Below are 20,117 nucleotides of genomic sequence, written 5' to 3'. Positions count from 1 at the left end.
TCTCTCGGTCAATCAGTGTGCACCAGACAGAGCCACAGACTTCTCTTCCACACCACCAGTATCCAGAGGAAAAAAGATCAGTCCATCTGCTAAAGCTATCAGGCCCTTTGTGTTTCGCTCTATCAATTCTTATTTATAGGATCCAGTGCCCTCTACTGAGCAGAACCAAAACCAGCATTAATGTGTCCCGGGCCCCGCACAGTTACTGTTGAGGTACAGCAGTACCAGAGCTGAACAGTTGGGAGTCTGCCTCGCCCCTCCATGCCCACACAGGCACCCATTGCCCCAGCTCCCACCACTGTTTCCACGTTATTTTAAAGCAACACATGGAAAGCATCGAGGACCTTGCAATGGCTACAGAGCTGTCAGAAGAGTAACATGTCACTTTCTGGAAGGGGAAATCCATGTGGACATATGGTAGTCGTGAAAGGATCTGGACTAGCAACCTTGGCAGGCTTGAGTCGAACAGAAACGTTGCTGCTTTGCCTTGATCTTTATTTACAATAAACGCCTCGGCTCCAGCTCAGTGTTTTATCTGGGAACAGCCGCCGGCATTTCTGCGACCGTGTTCCGTCTCATTGGTGCACTGACATATTTACACGCGGGCCGGGGCCCGGGCAGCTGTGAATAAGGGGCCATATATCAAGAAAGGAAAAAGGGATGCAAAGATGAATTTTATGAAATATTTTCCATTTTTCTTTGACTTGGTTGTGCATTTTGCTACGGCCCATTGGGCACTCACTCAGCACTTGGACACTTTGCTCCGTGCAGTCTCGCCTGTATTTCTAATTGTGTCTGCATGCCAAGCCTAGCCCAGTACCTGAAGCAGCCCGCAGGGAAATGCAGATTCAAAAAAGAAAAAGGCGGGTGGGAGGGAAATTTCCTGCCCTTCAGTGGCATGTACTACGGGAAAGAGAATGATGTCTTGTAAGTCACCAGCCTTTTCTGATTCCTGCACAGATTCCTGAATCAGATTCCAGGACACAGACTGTTGCATTTTACATCTGAGTGCCAAAGTGAGAGGAATTATTTCCACTACTTTGTGAGAAAAAACAATCAAGTCCCTTTTACAATTTAAGGAGACCATATAGTCTTTGATTTCTTCTCTGGGCAACACAAAGGGTTAATTCCTTACAGTGTTGACTTAATCCTTTCCTTTTTCCCTGTGGCTGACTAATAAGTTAGATGTGTTGACTCTGTTTAAAAAGACAAGCTTTGGACATAATATTAATGATATTGTATGTGCAATAACGTTAGAAAACAAACACAGAGGCACCTAGGGAGTCTGAAGGCATCTTCTGGCCTTTCTGGGCTGACAGCACAGAGTGACCCTCCAACATTTCCATGTGGAAAAACACTATCTAGCACGAGAGAGTTTACTTTGAGTGACCCTCTTGCCTTTCAAACAATGAGAAGTCAGGACCATTGTGAAGCTGAAAACCTGTTTCATAAGAACAGGCCATCGCTCAACCAGCTGAAGAGGGGAAAAAATTAAAAAAGGAACCCAGAGAAACAATTGGAAAGAAAAACTGGACGTTTGAATGGAATAACCCCTGGTGTCTTTCCTCTGGCACTGACATCCTAACAAAGGGTGTGAGAGTTTTTTCCCTTACATTTTTGCAAGGCGAAGATGGGACGAGAGCGCTTGTTTGTTTATTCATTTGTCTTAGAGCCCCAGTAGCACAAAGAAGTCCTCCTGAATAGCGAGCATGCTTATTTCCCTCTGTTGTCTATTTAGGAGGTCTAGGGGAGAGAAGCACAATTCCAGTTGTGTCACCTTGGTCTGGTCTGAAAGCTAGGCAGGCCTAATGGACCACTCGTAGATACTACTTACCACAGATACGTACACGGCCTTGGTACAACAAGTCTCACTTCAAAGACTTGTCAGGCTTTGTGCGGGTGTCCCATCCTAAGTGTCATAGTACAGGTAAAATAAACTGGATGCCCCACTACTGCCAAACCATAGATTTTTCTAGTACAGCTGTGTTTAAATGGAACTGAATCAAGGCAACCTCACCTTGGATAACAGGCCAGCAGCTCCCAGGAAGAGATCTTCTCCACTGAGTATATGTCTGTCAGCACCACTGAAGAATCTTCTCAGGTGGTTCTTTGGACCTCTCTTCTCTGGACGATTTCATTATCTGCACTGGAGCAGCTGAAGTTGCACTGGAAAGGAGCACTGGAGGTCCTCAAACATGCCCAGAGCTCAGCAGGAGACTGGCAGGGGAAAAAAGACAGTCACCACTTTAAGCTAAGACACGGGATCATTTAGTGACTCGCCCAAGATCACACAGATGGTGCTTACACCAAGAATTAGACTCACCGAGCCATTCAACACCTCTGGATTGTTTGTGGAGGATTAGAGTGCATTTAGGAGTTCATTTTAATATATAAATGTAGGATTTGGAGCTATGATGGAACGGTAAATTAAATACCGAAGAGTTTGTCACATCTCTGTTCAAAGCAGGCTAACATTTCATGTAAGGAATTACATGCTTGCTTCAGACAGTTGCAATCATCTTCTGCACAAATAATTCAAGCTTACTTTGTCTGTTGTATTCTGATTTAATTTTTTATTGGAAATATAAATACCTATGTCGGTCACCAAACCAAATAAAACAAACATATTGAGTAGGGTCTATTATAGACTAATATGGAAACAAATAATCTGCAAGTCTGGTTTTATTTATAAGCTTATTTGAGTTTTTACTCTAGGCTCATATTAATCGGGTTTGTGGTTTCCACATCTGTACTGCTGATGCCCAGTGCAGACAGCGTGCCAAGTTGGACCTGGGCATCCTCCAAGCTCTTAACGGAAAACACATGCTTCAACTCTAGCTACCTCAAGACAAGCAGGGCAAGGAACCTACCAAGTAACCACAGCGGGTGCAGCAGGCAGAGCAAAAAACTCTGGGGAGCTTTCTGAGGTGCCTGCTTGCAAGCTTCTTGCTTTTGACTTGCTCCAGGGGCAGCCAGGCTGCCGCCTGTATTATATTTGCGCTCTCTCTCACGATCAAGAGATACCAATTCCCTTCACAGCCTGCCTTTTCCTCTAGCTGGAGCTAGGAATTCCCAGACTGGACCAGTTAGTTCACAGTGTCAGCTAGTAATACGTATTCTAAAGGAAGATGGAAGAACTCCTGCAGATGATGGCAATGCATTATGAATTCTTTCCAGAACCCTTGATTATTTTTAATATTGCTTTTTAAAATGCTTTTTGCATTTTGAATGTTCACGAGAGCCATAAATATATACAAAAAAATGCCCATGCCCCTTGTCAAGCCAAAATGGATCCAGCTGTTCTGCGGTGCTGGTCTCTGATTGCGGAGAATCCCTGTATTAATGAAAGATGTATAAAGGGAATCCCAAACTAGAAATATGATCTCTGCTAAAGACTGTTCAAATCAACTACTAGAGAATATTTCAGGGAAGTACGTGAACAGAAAGCTGATCCACAATACAGCTGAGATCCAGTCCTGGGAAGGCATCTCCATGAGGACATCTGTACTGCTCGCAGACACGTTTCAGAGCAATCTGCTTCCAGACAAACTTTGCTTTGTGCTGGTACAACATCTCCAGAGTTTTGTGCCAGTGTAACTGCATCGCTGCAAATCCATCCCCTACAGCCCAACAGAACCTCAGCACAGTGCCGGACCTGCTTCTTCCTTGAGCACAGGAGGGAGGAGAGTACACAAGCTGTAGCAAAATGACATGTATGACAGTAGCGAGAGAAAAGGAAGCAGTATCGTTGGCATAAACGCTAGCAATTTGTCAGAGGCAGTCAAATTTATTCCCTGTGTACCCTCTGATGCTCATCCGTCAGCCTCTGTCACCTGTAGCAAGTATCTCTTTCCTGACAATTTTGACAAAAGTAAGGCATAGCAGTACCATAAAATATGTTTTTTCAAGTTACTACAGCATCGTCTCTGTGTGTTGTTCATTCAGCAACGTCATGTTCATTTTAAGAATTCAGAGCAGAGAAAGGGGGAATATGAGGGGGACAAAAAAATTAACACAACCTCAGCTCCCCAGCCAGGAAGGGAATCACTCCGTCATCCATCATTTTCCTCCTCAGAGAATGGCTTTGCCCACCACGGCTGCTCCACTGGCTCCCAGGCAGAGGCAATTGTTTTGAAATTGAGATGGCAAAAGAGCAGTGGCTGATAACAGAGGGGCAGATCTGTCATCAGCACAGAAGGCAGTCATTCCTTGTGGCAGTGGCTAGAGAAAAGAAGATGCAATTAACAATTAGCTTTGGTAAGAGAAGGCAGAACCCTTAAAACATAGTTTCTACTGCAGCAAATCAAGTCACAGACTTAGGAATTAATGGTTTAAAGCCTTGGTTCTTGCCTTCCTAGATACACTGTAAGATGAAAGAGAGAGTGAATTTCTCCTGCCACTTCATTCTGGCTAGCTAAGAACTGGGGCTTAGCCATGGAAAAAGGCCAACCTCGCAACAGTTACAGGAAATGAGAATAGCTTTGCAGCATTTCCAAGCAAATCCAGCACACCTTCAGCTTTGTATTTCAGGCACAAAATTCAGGCTTCTCACCCCAGAAAACAAAATAGAAGCTTTTCAGTGGGTGCTGCACTATCTTCCCAGCCTCCCATCGCAGACCCCCAGGTTCTGAAGAGAGAACCAGATCTGCACAAAGCTCTTGGTGTGTCAAACAGGCTTTGTTTTCATAGGTTTGACCTCCAAGTTGCATCTTCCTTCTCCCAAACTTGGTTAATGGTTCTGGAAAACCGTTCTGGAAAACTGGTCATGCCAGTTTCACTGTTTATATACATAAACTGAAGGTTTATCTACATTGCTTTCCTCTAATTAACTCTCATAAATACTGCTGTGAGTGTGGCCCTGGCAACAACTGACCCCCCCAAGCAGTGAGTCTAAGCTACGCTGTGGGAAATGGCATGTTTCAGAGGACATCACTCCGAAACATACGCCATACGTGTATTGTCAAACATTGTCTCAGAAGGATGGACTGGATTTTTAGCTTAGAAATTCCAGCTATAATTTAGATCTGTTGATCTTCATTTCCAGCAGAGACTAGATCCATGTAATTCAGATTAGCGATCCAGATTATGACCTCTTCTACAAGCCAGTGCTTGAAAAACAGAAACAAAGTTGCTCCTAGTTTTTTCACTAAATGTACAGAAAGTGGTTGTATGATTACTTTTTTATAACTTTTATAGATAAAAGTATATGTGAGTACACTGTCAGTGTTGCCCCTTTGACAGACGCACTTTAGGCACAGCCCGGTCTGCATCAGCAGCCACAGCTGCAGGTTTCCTCGAGCAGCTATTACAAGCTCCATGAACATGCTTCTGGTGGGGCCACATCTAGAGAAGTGCAAGGAATGTTAGCTGATAACATATGCATAAATGCACTATTTCTGGTGCAAAATCAGGTATCTCCCTAAGACACTTTGGGTGGGGATTAATTAGGACTCCCAAATGACATTAAAGAACTACCTTGTTCTATGACTTCACAATCTACAGGTGCAGAAGACCAAATCGAGCACAGCCTACGGACCTAGCTCGACACCCTGTACAGCACTGCCAGCCACCCTCTCCTCCCTCCCTCCAGATCACTTCGGTTCTTTGTGCCCTACAATAATTTCCCCTTCTCCTCTCCAGCTTCTTTTTTTCCTTTGTCCGTAGCACACTACAAATTATTTGTAGTTGTAATGATTAATTTCACAACTCACACCTAATTTGACCCTAATAACTTTGGCTGCAAAGTGGCAGAAGGGACAATTGCTTGTTGATCCAGACAAGTTATTACCCCGTGAACACAATAAAAAGGCAGAGCTGGTTATCAAGAGGGAGATGCCCATTAGTATTTTTACAGGCAGAATGTCGGAGGTCTCTTATCACGCGGGGAGAGTTGGCATGTACTCCAGGCATACGGGGCGGGGAGGCCGACGGCTTTCAGCCTGCAAGGCCACACAATATGGGAAGTGGTCGCTTGAAAGAGGAGTGGGAAGAATGACAGATGGTTTGTGCCTGTGCGTTTTTTTAGAGGACACCGGGTTCCTGCCATGGGAACAGGGTGGACAGTAAAGGCAGTGACTAGACGTGAAGAGTGACAAAGCAAGTCAGCCACGGATGGCCCGTGGGAGGCCAGAGGAAATGCACCATTAGTCAAAGTTGGAGGAAAAATAAAATGCGATGACAACTGGGCCATTCATGTGCTTCCCCTTCAAGGACTGACCAGACCCTTCGCAACTCAAAAGACTCAAGTATCAGCTTCTTTTTCTCTTCGGCCAGGCTAATGTGCACCAGCACAGTCTGAGAAACTCCCTTGTCACTTATATTAATTCTTATCTTGTTGTTCTTGGCTACACTTCAGTGAAGTACAGTGAGGGAGAGTGCTTCAATCAATAATGTAGATCCAAGTGAGCACCCCCCTCTGCTGTTCTTAGGCATCAACTCAATAGCTTAAAGCAAACGTTCACCCAACTTGTGAACTTGGAAACATCAGTACTTCCAGAACTAGAGCGTAAGCCAATGAGGTGGCCTCACAAAGGTGTTTAAGCCCCACACATGGACAGCCTCATCACTCCAGGGTACCTTTCTGCACTTTGAGACTTTGCTACTCAATACAAAAAATGCAAGACCTTAGAGCTCAGTAACCACAGTGACAGAGAAGGTGGCCTTGCATTTCACAAGCAGATTTCATAAGATGTTCCAGTTTGCCAGTGTCATGGAAACCCTGAGGCGCTGTTGTCACAGCTTGTGAATCTGATGCTTTTTTCATTGAGGAGAAGTGATGCCCTTCAGAAGGTCCAACTACAAACACTCACAAATGGTTGGTCTCTTATTCTTCAGCGGGGACTACACCACAGCTAAAGACCGGACTTATTTAGAACCGCCCCCTCTGGAGCTATGGCATTTCCAGATTTGGAAAGTACAAGGGAGTTAAAGGAAGACGCAAGCAGAAAATCCTGAAATGCTCTCTTAAAAATACATTGGACTCGTACCTCATCCAAAGGGAATTCACTTATTACCACTGAACTACGTCTAAAAGTAGCTAAGTTAAATAGAGTGAGCATCTCACAGAAAAGCAGAACAAGAAAAATTTGAGGAGCAAGGAACAATACACTTAAATCCCTAACTAAGGACAAGGACCAGAGTCCTGACCTGAAACTTCCAGGTGTCCCGGATATACACAGAATGAACAAGGTCAGAAATCAATGTGAGCAAAGTCTAAAACGTCACGAGAATTCTCCTTACTTTTCCCGTGTTTTTGAAATATATCTAAGAAATAAACTCAATGAGAATTAAAGAGGCAAAAATCAAAAGCGCTCTCATGATTTAATTAGATCCCAGTCTGGTGTAAATTAAATGACGAGAAAAAGAGAGAAAGAGAAGAGAGAAAGAGAAGAGAGAAAGAGAAGAGAGAAAGAGAAGAGAGAAAGAGAAGAGAGAAAGAGAAGAGAGAAAGAGAAGAGAGAAAGAGAAGAGAGAAAGAGAAGAGAGAAAGAGAAGAGAGAAAGAGAAGAGAGAAAGAGAAGAGAGAAAGAGAAGAGAGAAAGAGAAATCCTTTGACAGTCTGAGAGCCACTTCTTAAATCTCCAAAGCAGCCTGTATTCTTTAAATTGCTTCCTGTTATATGGTTAATAATCTCTGCTTTCTACATTACGGGAATCGTTCATCTAAGCTAGCCAAACTGCGCAGTGCTATCAGAGTACAAACACCCTGCTGCCCAAAGTACTGTGCCTGACAACATCTCCCCAGTTATTCAGGAGTCTCTTGCCAGCAGAACATTAGTTGACTCCATTTCTCTAAGGAAAATGCCTGGGTTTCCTGATGTTTTCAGCTGTGTTTGTACAATTGCCTTCGTGTGAAGTTGAAAATTAATGCACTTCCTCTTGATCCTTTGAGAGAGACACAAAAAGGAAGATTATAGAGATTAAATAAAAATGGCAAAGCTCAATTCTTTGTCCCTGTTGAACAAAGGTGTTTAAATAAAGACTGCTGTGCATCACTAACCGCGTTACAAACTAAGGCATCATGTACAACAGCTCAACCTCCTGCATAAAGCTAAAAGCTGCTACGTAACCTGTTGCTCTGACACGGTGTGAGCAGAATATCGGTTGGCTGCATTACAGTTCATTCACACATTAGTAAGATAAAAATAAAACAAGCTTTCAATTCTCATTTTTTATTAGGACTATGCAATGGAATGATATATTTTGGCCTTGCCTCACAGGGAGCCTGCAAAGAAGGGAACGTTTATTTATTTTTTTGGTTTTTGTTTAAATCCTGAGAGCTGTCTTTTTCACTGTCTTCTTTCCCTTGGTATTTTATTTTACTGGAGTTACATGATATTCTAATAGACAAAGACTGAACAAGTATCTAGAGTCCTTTCGGTTTAGATTTGTTTGAATTGTGTTTGAGATATGAGCTAATTCTTAACACCTCACACAGCTTTGGGAAAAAGAAGTTTCCTTGTGAAAGGTTTAAGAAGAAGGATCTTGCTGTCGGTTCTATGCCGAAACAAGGAAGAACAAGCCTGATTCCTATGTTGCTTTAAAATAAAGGGAAGAAGGACAGAAAAACCCCAACAGTCTTTCTGGTCTTCATATGATCTGCAGGAAGACAGGGGAGATGCAGAAAGGGTGAGTGTCTTTACAGTTCATCTTTCATGGAGTACAAAGGGCTTCCTTAAATTATTGTGTCAGTATATTGGACGTACTCTACCACAAGCTGCTGAGACTTTTACCTGGAAAAGCTTCCCCCCACCCCCTCCCCGGAGACGCTGGTTCTGACAGGCTGCAACTCCCAGTAGCTCAGCCGAGCGAACAATGCGAAGCACCCTGTTCAAACAAGACCGGTCTCCATTTCACACTACCCCCAGGGAATATCCACTTTTCTCTTCATACTATATCTTTCTGACTGACGCAATCAGATTCTGGAAACCTGCCTTATTAGTTTATATTCCAGCTTCTTCAGGATGATGTTAATTTTCCATTGTAAGACCAGAAGATTTTAGATGTGCTAGATCTTGTCTATAAGAAATAACAATAATGGCACGCACAGTACCACGCTTAGAAATGGACTTCAGTGCGCAGCACTCCTTGCAAAGACAGTCTAGGGGTTACAAAAAGAGCCATTCTCCTAATTCCAACTGTGCCTGAAATGAGGTATTTTACAATTACATGATGAATAAAAAAATACGCATTTTCTTACTTATTTACATGAGATATTACGCTTAATTTCTGCACCGGTTCACCATCCTAATTGTTTTCTTTGTAGATCAGTGGTTTAGTACTAAGCCTTTATGCTATGATGGCCAAAGAGTTCCATTATATCCATTAAAGATTAGATCATTTTCTTTTGTTTCCCACAGCAAATAGGATCCCATTCATGTCCCAAACAGATCGTCAGTAGTTGGAATGGTGTTTTCTTAAGGCGCATATAAGATTAAAGACTGAGATCAGATGCGGTGTTGCCAAAGCCTTTGTAATACGCATGTTTTTCATGGCAAGATGATTGACAAGAATTGCAGTAAGGTGCTGAAGGGGATATTTCACCTGGCCCATCAAAACTCAATGTAGAGGATTAGAACTAAGAAGAGCTGACAATATTGACTTTGAGTGCCACAACGGAAACAAAATTAGCTCTTTGACATGTAGTGGACAGAAATACTCCATTTTTAAAAAATCAGTTAGAGTAATTACAGCATATCTGTTGCATGCTGCCCTGGAAAAACCACGGTTTGCTCTGCTGTTTCCTCTTTTCCCAGTAAAATTCAAGTTTGGCACTAGAATAAATGCATGCAAACCCAGCCTTTCTGCTGGAAGAACATCAGGAAAACTTTGTGCATAAAACTAAAAAACCTCTCTTAAAAGAGAGCACACAGACCTGAAAGAATGAAAAAGTCAATGAATTTTATACAAGTTTACTTATTGCAAAACAAACTGTCTGCACTATGCTTATTAAAGGCATATTTCATTGCCTAATCATAGATGTCTATTGTACCTTTTATGTTTTGAATCATAATTGCACTCTGTTCCCCAACTGTAATAATGAAAGACATTTTAGCATATGCTTATATCGATTCCCCTTTAACAAAGCACTTAAGATACATACTTGCATCCCACTGAAATTAATGGCTAACACTAGCTTTGAGTACATTGATTTCACTGAGATTTAGACAAATGGCAATTTATATGGGCACAGAATTGCCTACTTTGTTGGACAGGCATGAGCCTCTGAAGGGAAGCCTTCGAACTCAAACGTCTGTACAATGTGCAACTGTTTTGGTTAGAAATACGTTGCACTACGGCACCTATGTTTCTATCAGAATAACTGTGCTAGCAAAAAACGTGTATCTGCTGTACTGAAATATCTTTTCCAGCTCCTGGTCTGGAATAATCTAGACTATAGAAACATTTTCCAGAGGTGTAACGACATACAGCGCATGCATAAATGCGAAAAGGCAAAACTTAATTGTATACAATACCTTAGTATTGAGAACAAACTACCATTAGGTATTATATAAATAATGCAGTACATTAAATTCCTAATTTATAAACATTATTGTCTATATGCTTGTCTATTATTCTTGTTTGCTTCAGGACTAAGTGGTATATGAAAATAAGGAGGAAAAAAACAGCAAGAATTATGCTTACCTTATTCCCTTCTTTTAGCCACTGTTCCTAGCTATCTTAATGAGTTAGAACCTGCAATGAAATATCCCAGGAAATTAAAACAGATTACAAATGGAGAAGTAAAAATGCCTTTAAATACAATGAAGTCAGTATTCCTTCTCAGCATCAAATCCAGAGCATATACTGAGGCAATACCAAACCAGCCTGTTTCAGAAGCTCAGTGTCACCTGACTTCATGGAAACCTCTCATCAAAATAAGTGGATTTGAAGAAATAAAAGAAAATTGAAATACACTCGAATAATGTAGTCCCTTTCTTTTCTGACAGAGAAGTTTCTCAGAGTTTTTAAATATATTTTGCTAGTCGTTTCCTAATTCGTTTTCCAACATTTTTACCTAGCAATACCCATAGCCACTAACTGGCTTTGCTACAATGCATTTTTCCACTACATGTTCTAGTTAAAAACCCAAAGTGAATAGCTAATGTAGAATAGTTTAGCCCTAGACAATACTTGGACTGCACTGTATTTCAAGGAGTTTACTCTTGACGAGTCTTCAGGAAGCATGTCAACACACACGGACTGGGAAAATAGCTGTGAGACCTCATCAGCTGGAATAAACAGGAGAGTATTTGAAATTATACTTACCAAGTCTAGATGTTCTCTTAATTTAAATTTTAGAAGATCGTCCAGCCTGGAATAATCTCCCTGGCTATTCACTTTACGCATCAGAGACAGAGAGGTATCAACATTTCCTTGTTAAAAGGTCTGAGTCTGTCTACTTCTTCGTTTCCTTAACACATACCTCAACCAAGAGAAACAGCATTAAGATCAAAAAAGAAATCTTTTGTAAGAGGAAGTCATATGTACAAAATTAAACAAATACAATAATTTACTAGAAAAAATCTTTATTAATTCATTAATTCACAACACAATAAATATTGGAATCATACATATGAGGGACCCAGCAATGCTCAGACTTGTTTGCACCACGGTGTGGTTTGACAAACCAGCCCTCATCAGCTGGCATCCGGAGAAGAAGCCTGACTACTTGTTTTGTTTTTTGTTTTGTTTTGTTTTTTTTTTTTTTTGTTGTTTTTTTTTTTTTTAATTTCCACATATAATCAGCAATTTGCAGTGTACATCAGCATTTCAATTGACATTAGTCAGGCTTTTAAAAACAATTCTTGAGGACCATCCCTGGCAAATCCTTCAGGAAAAAAAAGCACAGTCAGAATAGTTGTCATTTAATCTTGCTGTTGGTTTGGACATGAGGGTTCTGTAGGTGTGAATGTATGTTTAGTTTTACTTCAAGGGGCAACAACGTTTTCCATGAAATAAGGAACAGAACTAGGCTGCTGTTCAAGATACAGGATCGATTTTCATGCAGCGCACTCAGCAATTCTGAACCCAAGAGAGTTCTGTTACTTGTGAGGATGGCATGCCGCAGTGCCGCGCCCCGTATACATTAAGGACAGGTTTTTTTGAGATCTCTTTATTTATTATCCCAAATCATTACTTTGAACCTTATGATTAATGAAATTAACTCATCTTTCCATTCATTTCTCTGTAGGGGCAGACAACTCTGCCTGCTGGATGCACTGGACAGAGAACGGAAGCAACTTTCCCATGGCTGAACACCAGTGTTTTCATTTACGGGTGAAAAAGGGACCTGTAATAGGTGATCACTAGGAAAAAATAATCTTGCATGCATACACGTTACCGTTTAGTCAGAGTTGGGATGTTTCTCACAGCAAAATCTCTGGAGACCGAGATGCTCAGTATCTCAATGTTTTGAAATGTTAAGCAAAAAATTTTAAAAAAACCCCTAATTTACTATGAACTTTGTTGTGTGCGTGTAAAGAGCTGGGAAAATGTAGTAGGGCTTTTGGCTGTATCATACTCTTTATTAAAGGAAACAGGACCTTCTGAATGTGCCAGTATGCACTCATTTATATACAGATATAAAGTTTTCATCATTTCTTCTATAGGCAGTTGCAATATTCAGGCACTGTTTCAGTGGAAGTGTAGTTAAAACACTGCCTGAACTTCCACCCAAAGTATTTCTTTTAAACTAGAAGCTTATGGATAACTTCACATATGAAAAATGGCATCAGCAGATGTGATAAGGAATGCCACTTGCCATCAAACTCCTTCCTCTTTTACAGACCAGAAACATGGACCAAAAAAATCAGGAAACTTTGTAAAGAAAGCGTTTAAGATTTCTTTTGTTGTTGTTCAAGTCAGAACAAATCTTTGAAAATGAAGTATTCTAGTATCAATGAAAGTGTGATAAATGCCATTACAGCACAGGAAGGCCTGATCACCTCTTGTCTAATAGTTTCTCTGACAACTACAGTTCTCGTAGTAAAAAAAAAAGATTTTGCACTTGAAATAAAGCAACCATTTGTCTGTGCTGCATGTTGCAGCGGTGAAATAGCAGACAAAGAAAAAATAGCAAAGATATACATGACCATCAGACTATTCTTCCAAACTGCGCAACACGCAGGAGGACAGCTACAAAAATAGTCAATTCCACACACAAAAGCACTGATATAAATTAACTGCAAAAACAATACATTTTGTTTCACTTCAGGCTGACCGCTTTTCCTACCTGCACTATTCAACCCCAACTGCTGTTAAGGGTGCAAGAAATTCTGTGACTTCACATATCAAAATGCTGCAACTGCAACACGGACTGAAATTCAGTGCAGTTTGGTTTGCGTCTGCCTTTGCCGGGCTACCGATGTAACAGGGTTCTGCAAGAGAAGCTTCACCATCAGATTTCTGTTTCTTCATTGCCAGAAATTAGTCAGCATCTCCCCCTTCTGGATAGCAGGAAAATAAGCAGAAATTTGCAACAGATTAATGCTGTCTTACTCTGGCCAATACTCAGGGGGCGAAAAAAAAGCTTGCACATAATTATTTTCTAGCTTTGTTCTGAGCAGGACCATTTCTTGTCTAGATCACTGTTCAATATAGTTCCCTTCAGCAACGTGTTATATTAAAGCCAGACCTAAATCCATTCAGATGCAGTATCCAGCTCATCAGTGAGAAAATCTTAAAAACAAACCAACAAAATATATCACGGTGTCAGGCAGATTTCCACATTCTATAAAACAGAAAATGCTGTATGAGTTGGATTATTTGTGGTTTTGATTCTACTCATCAGCGTTGCTTAATATATGGTGTTCAAGCAGTAATGTGTGAGATGCGTCAACTTAATTTGAACTGAATTAGAAATTTCAAGAGTAGGCAGAAAAGTCATCATAAAATTCAACTCTTTCTTTAGCACCTCTGAGCTCATTCATTCTCAGCCATCACCATAATGTTACGACCAGGCTGCCACTGATTAATCCCTTGGGATTCATCCAGTAGCAGCACAGCTTCAGTGATAAGTGATTTTCTATTAAATTCCTGTACATATTACATTTTAAAGAAAAAACCCAAAGATGACAGCTTATCCATTGCTTCACACTCTGGGAACTTGTTTCTACTAGTGAGTACTGACTCTCAGTGTTCAAGATTAGGATCAGCAATGAGCTACCCAAGCACTCCGGAGAAGGTAGCATCACCAGAATTCTACGGGAGGTCCTGTCCAATTCGTACCATTATATGAATGTTACGGGAGACGCTTCTGTTGGCATTCAGTCACACCAACAGAGAAACTCAAATGTCAGCTGTTTAATTTGTAGATGGCCTCAGATGTCACTGGTTTCAGTTACATTTACATATATAAAACTGGGATTATTCCTTAGCTCCCAGCAAGGCAAGAGTTACAGGCACTTCAAAAGAGAGATTTGTTACAAAGGACTGCGTTAGTTTTAGAATCATGACGGTGCGAGGACAATTTCGTTGTCTGGCTGTGAAAAAAACCTGTCTACAGGGAGAACAAGAAAGATTCCTGGAATCTGAACCACTGAAGCTGTTTCAACTCTAAGTGCCCCTTTTCTTTACAAATATATTTTGTGCTTTTTTTTCCTTCTTTCCAGGGATGGTTATTTAACCTCAGCAGCCTGTGACTGTTGCATCCAAGCCAGAACGCTTTGTAATGTGCAGCTTGGTAATTTCTTCAGCACAGGTAGGGTGAATGCCAATTGTCTTCATCAGTTGAGGATACGTAGCACCACATCTACCAGGAGAAGGAAAAAAAAAAAAAAAAAAAAAAAAAAAAAAAAGAGAGACACACACACACAAAGTCAAACACTATTCAGCAGCTAGAATGTCCTAAACCATTACAGTAATTCTGCTCTTGTCCGTTTTATCAGGTCGGGGAGCTGCATTTATTCTTCAAACAAAAGCTGTCTATTATTTCTCAGGCACTTACACAACAACATTTAAACACCCGGCTCCACTACACTGTTAGCTAGGGAAGAATTGTCATAAGAGTTGAGACGGAGAGAATTAAGCGATTTACCCCAAGTCACAACTGAGCCTATGGCAAAAACATATGACAAAACTGCAGCCTTCAGCTTCTCTTGTACATACACGTGTGTTTCACTAACGGTGACTCCAGATGGAAAAACACACACATACACACAGAGAAAGAAAATCTAATTAGAGCTGCTGGCAAGAATCTGCTGAAGGAAACAATACCAGAACATTCCGCCATGTCTTAGAGAAAGTCTGGTGCTGACACTGAAATTATCAACGTTATAAGCACGAGGAAAAGGTCTCTCATTTGAAAAAACAAAACACACCCCCACCAAAAAACCCTTGAGCTAAAATCCCACTTCCTTAATTCCTTCACTTATCCAATAACATTCTTAGACTTGATGACTTTCCTTTAAGCTGCTATTCCTGGCAGGTTCCTGCTGTAAGAATAGCTGAAACGGCCCTAAATTTAAGAATTGTTTCAAGCTCTCTATGGAATAATGTTCTCTCCCTCTACAAAATACAGGGAAGAGAGCCACAGATGTCTTCTGGTGTTCCCACCAACATCCAAAAAAGCACTCAACAAGCCAAAAATCATTGCTGAGCACAGCTGTTACTGGAGTACTAAGTAGGGAAGGAAGGTGGAAAACCATCCTTTGGAGAGGCTGAAGTAACAGCTAATATTTGACAAAAGAGAACAGCAGCTCTTACAGCGGGTGTTCCACACCGAAAGCTCTGGATTTGTGAACTACGATAGAAACCAATACAAGAATCTGACCTGCTGAAAACCCCTCACTGTGGCTAAAGTTTTAATTTCCCTCAGGCAAGGCAGAAAAGCACTCTGGTTTCATGTGCTTCCTTTTCACTGGTTATTTTGGATAAAACTTCAAAACAATGACATCCTAAAAAATGTAGTTCCAGAATCTATACCACTGGCAATTAATGGACTACAAACACATGTTGGAAGTGTGTACTGAGGGTATACTGCAATCAGTGATTTCCAAGATATTTCTCACACGATACTTGCGGTCCTGCCTTCTTAATCCTTTCTGCTTTTCATTTATGCCAGTCACTCACAACTGTTAAGACTAAAACTGAAATAAAACGGTGATGATATTTAGGAAAATGAACTAACACCACAACTGGGGGTGATTTCTTGTGTTCCAGCCTACTTTCTTCAAAGAGGAGTTAAAAACTATAATTAGTAATGTAAATACACAAATCAACATTTCTGAAGATGTGAATCAGCAATAAGAAGGGAAATGAAAAAACAAATAAGAAGTAATCGTAGCACACAAGAGGCATAGCAGGAATTCTCCATTTAACCAGAGAGGACCCAGAATCATTCCTTACTCCTTCAAAGGGAGGACTTCTATAGTAATATTTGAGCAAAATCTTAAACAAGATCAGATCACACAGGTTCACCTACTTGGTTAAGTTTGTTACTGCAATTATCAGATAGCTCCAGACAAACGTACCTCCACTCTCCCATCATCCTTCTAGCTTTCTTACCTTATCATACTATCCTTAGCTTACACCCCAGAAATATAAAAATTCATGCAAGTCCTTGCGGAGCTTTTGAGAAGCAATGGCTGTGCACGTTTCAAGATGAGACTAGGAAAGGAAATGCTTGGCAGGTGTAAAGAACGGTTTTTATGAAAAGCACAAGTATCCTTTTAAAGAAGTGACTTGCAAAACTACACGGTGATTTTCTATCCTGTGCATAGAATGCAAAAGAAGCTACACCCTGAGAAAACTAACATTAGTGAATTAATGCACAATTATATTTTTCACTTTAACTACATCAAGCCAACAATATATTTTCCTCAGTTGTTCCTTAACTATATCCAGTATTACAGTAACTAAATCCAGTACATCTTAATGAAGAACTGCAGTATTTTTAGTGAAAATACGTGCAATACTACATAAAAGTAACAAAAAGCATGGATTCTTTATAGTGTTGCCAAAACTAGGCAGCTATCTTTTATAATCTTACAATAACTTAAAAAGCAGGCTTTAGAAGCTAGAGACATTCTTTTGTACTTACTTTATTCCAAGGGCAAATCCTTGAATAACTTCGCCTGCATTTGGTCCAATGAAATGAAGGCCAAGTATTCGTTGCTCTCTCTCTCGTAAGCACACCATCTGAAAACGATACATTACATAGAGACCTTTTCTTAGAACATTCAAGACATGAAGTTGAATTAAATGAAACCGAAGTGCCTCGAGATCCTAGTTCAGCTGTTTATTCCCCACGTGCCAAGAACTTACGCACTTGCTTAAGTCTTACTGACTTCAATAGATCTTGTGCCTGTCCTTAAGCACTTTCCTGAATCGAAGATTTATTAGCGTATTTCTTTCAGACTTCAGGGAGCCACTAACAACAATAATTTCTAGTAAATTGAGGACTTCATATGAATGACAAACAACAAAGTATTCAAAATACCTTCTGTAGTCTAGTAACCAGACTGGTGTTACTTTGACACTGAACGGCCACTGTAGCAATTCTCCAAGCCGCAGTTATTCTCAGCAGCTCCTCGGCAGCATTGCCAAAGATGACCGCTACCAGTTACAGGGTATTTTCTGCCTTTGTGATTCAGCCCGTAGCGCTTACAGCGGCATGTTTGGTGAGACACATTTACCACATCAGCCACATAACCTAAAAAGGAGTCAAGCCTTGGAAGCAGCCAAAGATGAAGGTGAGCCAGTAAGTATCTGGGAGGGCCTGAGTCTCTGCACACTGAACTTTCAGCAGACAACTTAATGAAAACCTTTTAGTTCCTTTAAGGACACCGTCCTTATAATTATGAAAAGAAAGTCAGATTCTCCCTGTGTCCTCCCATCAAGCATTAAATCATCATGCTAATCTAATTCAGTAAAGGCTTGGATTCTTTGATTAGGAATCCCAGGAACAGCAGCAATCCTGACGGGGTACTTTAATATTGAGGAGTTTTAAAGAAAGAACCCTTTTGCAGGAGAATTTGAAACTCTCAAGCTTAATGTTTGTTCATGTGTTTTGGGAGTTTAGTAAGGACTATATTCAATATCATCCAACAACTACTATGCTATTACTACTTCACCCTCTAACATTTACTTTGACTGACATAATTTAAAGGGAATATCTAAAACGAAATAGCGTCACCTTAGTTGCCCTGATCCTCGGGACAGTTAAGATAAGCAACTAAGACACTTAACGCAAATAAGATGGGACAAAATATAGTTAGAAAAACTGGCTGCAACTATTGACAATGGATATTCCTTAAATAACACAACAGTAACAATGTAATTTGTGACGGACCTACAGAAGTTACTACATTTATTCAAAAAAGATTGTTCCCTGATATTGAGGAGAAAAGAAAGAAAATAAAATAAAAATTTTATATACAGATTTTTTTTTTTTCTACCAACACTACACTTCACCTTATCTAAGATTCTCTACTATGGGCAAGCGCATCAAAAACCTTTTCAACCCTGAAACAACTGGACACATTTTAAGTCCATCACTTTGGTCTAAACCAGGAGGTTTTTGTTTTCGTGAGTAAGACTGAACAGTTACTCGTGTGTTGTAAGCCTTACGTTCATTTTTTTTGAAAGTAGTGTACTTTCCCCAGAGATGGCAACTCAAATATTACATATAATTAGTTAAGAACTTTGCTGGGGGAGGCAGAGATTAATCTCTATAGAATTTGGAATATTTCTTAGGAACCTTAAGAGCAGTTCAAAGATGGTATCAATCAGCAGAATGTCAGCTCTGAAAAATGCTAATATCTGTAAAGCAATTTCAAGATGCAATAGGATATGTAACGAATATTAAACATTTGAAGTTACACTAGAGAGAAAGGCTGTCACCAAGAAAATATCTCATCCATCTTGAGAGGTTTTTTTGCCAAACAGTCCTCCTTAAAGCTGGCTGTACCATCTCTCTTGTTTTAACATAAAAGCAAGTTAAAAGCTCACAACACTCACTTTCATATAGCATTGAGTTGCATCTCTTTCAGCCACCGTAAACTCTAAAGGTTTATAATATGCATGGTATACCTGGTAGGGAAAACAATAACATTTTGCATTAGAGAGTTCTATTATGTCAAAAATGTCCATTTAATATTATAGTGAATACTATTACTGCATACTTATAATGTTGTACACAAAAATTGATTTACTTATAACCCGTTCATTATTTTAAAGAAAAATATGGAAAGCACAGTAAGAGTTTAACACAAACCTTTCTTATAGAACTATTAGATTAAAAGCAAAAATGAAAAAAATTACAAATAATGATGTTACTCAAACCAGTGCCGAAATGAAAAATGTTAGTTTTGTTCCTTTAAGCTTCTCCCAAAAGTTTAATACCTTGCTTACTGAAAATAATGAAATCAAAGAAGTTTTCCATATCTATAATAACGTAGACCACAAGACAACCCAAACTGTAATTTTTGTATTCTGAATAATAAATGCTTGTTTTTTCATTAATGATTTTGCCTGGGGCTCCAAGCTAAATCCATCAGCTGAACTTGCTCCCCAATACATACGTAACACCAGCACCTTAGGACACACACACACACATCAATTGTCTGTCTTAATCAGACAAGAACAATTGTTCTACAGTAATTTATGTCATTCTAGATGCACTACCATCCAGGAACCCAGAGGAGAGGTCTGGAACAGATTTCTGAAGTATAAACTGTATTTCAGAATCATAAAAGACAAAAATGACTGGTGATGAAGTAAAGTGCTGCGCTTTGTATTTCCATAGCTTAACAAGTCATATGCTGACAGTCTTTCTGGTGAGCAAATAAAGGTAACACAACATCTCTTTTCAAGGGTGACTTGTTTGAATTTTGTCTTAGTATATAGCGATTGTGAATTTCTTCATCACGAGTACCTTAATCTCATTCCTTATTTCAGAGGGCTGGGTGTGAATATATGCCATAACGGATTCCTTCCTCAACATGCAGTGCCCAGGTATGCTATATCAAGACTTTTTAGCCACAAAGACACTTAGCAGCTTGTGCAAATATTTCCAGGGGCATCCCAAAAATTGAGTCTAAAGAATGCGACCAGCAATTCTGACAATTAAAATGAACATAACCATTATTTAATGATGCTGCACCATACAACTTAGTA

General features: G+C 40.1%; 1 protein-coding gene across 4 annotated transcripts in view; it reads right to left on the bottom strand.

Moving 5' to 3' along the window:
- Positions 1-11,670: 11,670 nt before the first annotated feature.
- Positions 11,671-20,117, bottom strand: part of TXNRD2 (thioredoxin reductase 2) — a 36,998-nt gene continuing 28,551 nt past the window's right edge. For all 4 annotated transcript variants that reach the window (XM_074606720.1, XM_074606721.1, XM_074606722.1 and 1 more), the window contains exons 15-17: positions 18,960-19,031; positions 17,041-17,138; positions 11,671-14,751 (exon numbers count right to left, since the gene is read on the bottom strand). In XM_074606720.1, coding sequence (XP_074462821.1) covers positions 14,628-14,751; positions 17,041-17,138; positions 18,960-19,031 — 294 coding nt within the window. In that variant the 3' untranslated portion in view covers positions 11,671-14,627. The remainder of the gene's footprint in view (positions 14,752-17,040; positions 17,139-18,959; positions 19,032-20,117) is intronic.

Source organism: Larus michahellis, chromosome 13 (genome assembly GCF_964199755.1).
Source record: "Larus michahellis chromosome 13, bLarMic1.1, whole genome shotgun sequence".
Taxonomy (NCBI): Eukaryota; Metazoa; Chordata; class Aves; order Charadriiformes; family Laridae; genus Larus; species Larus michahellis.
The sequence above is the reverse complement of the archived record's forward strand: the minus strand, read 5'-3'. Positions and strand labels throughout refer to the sequence as shown.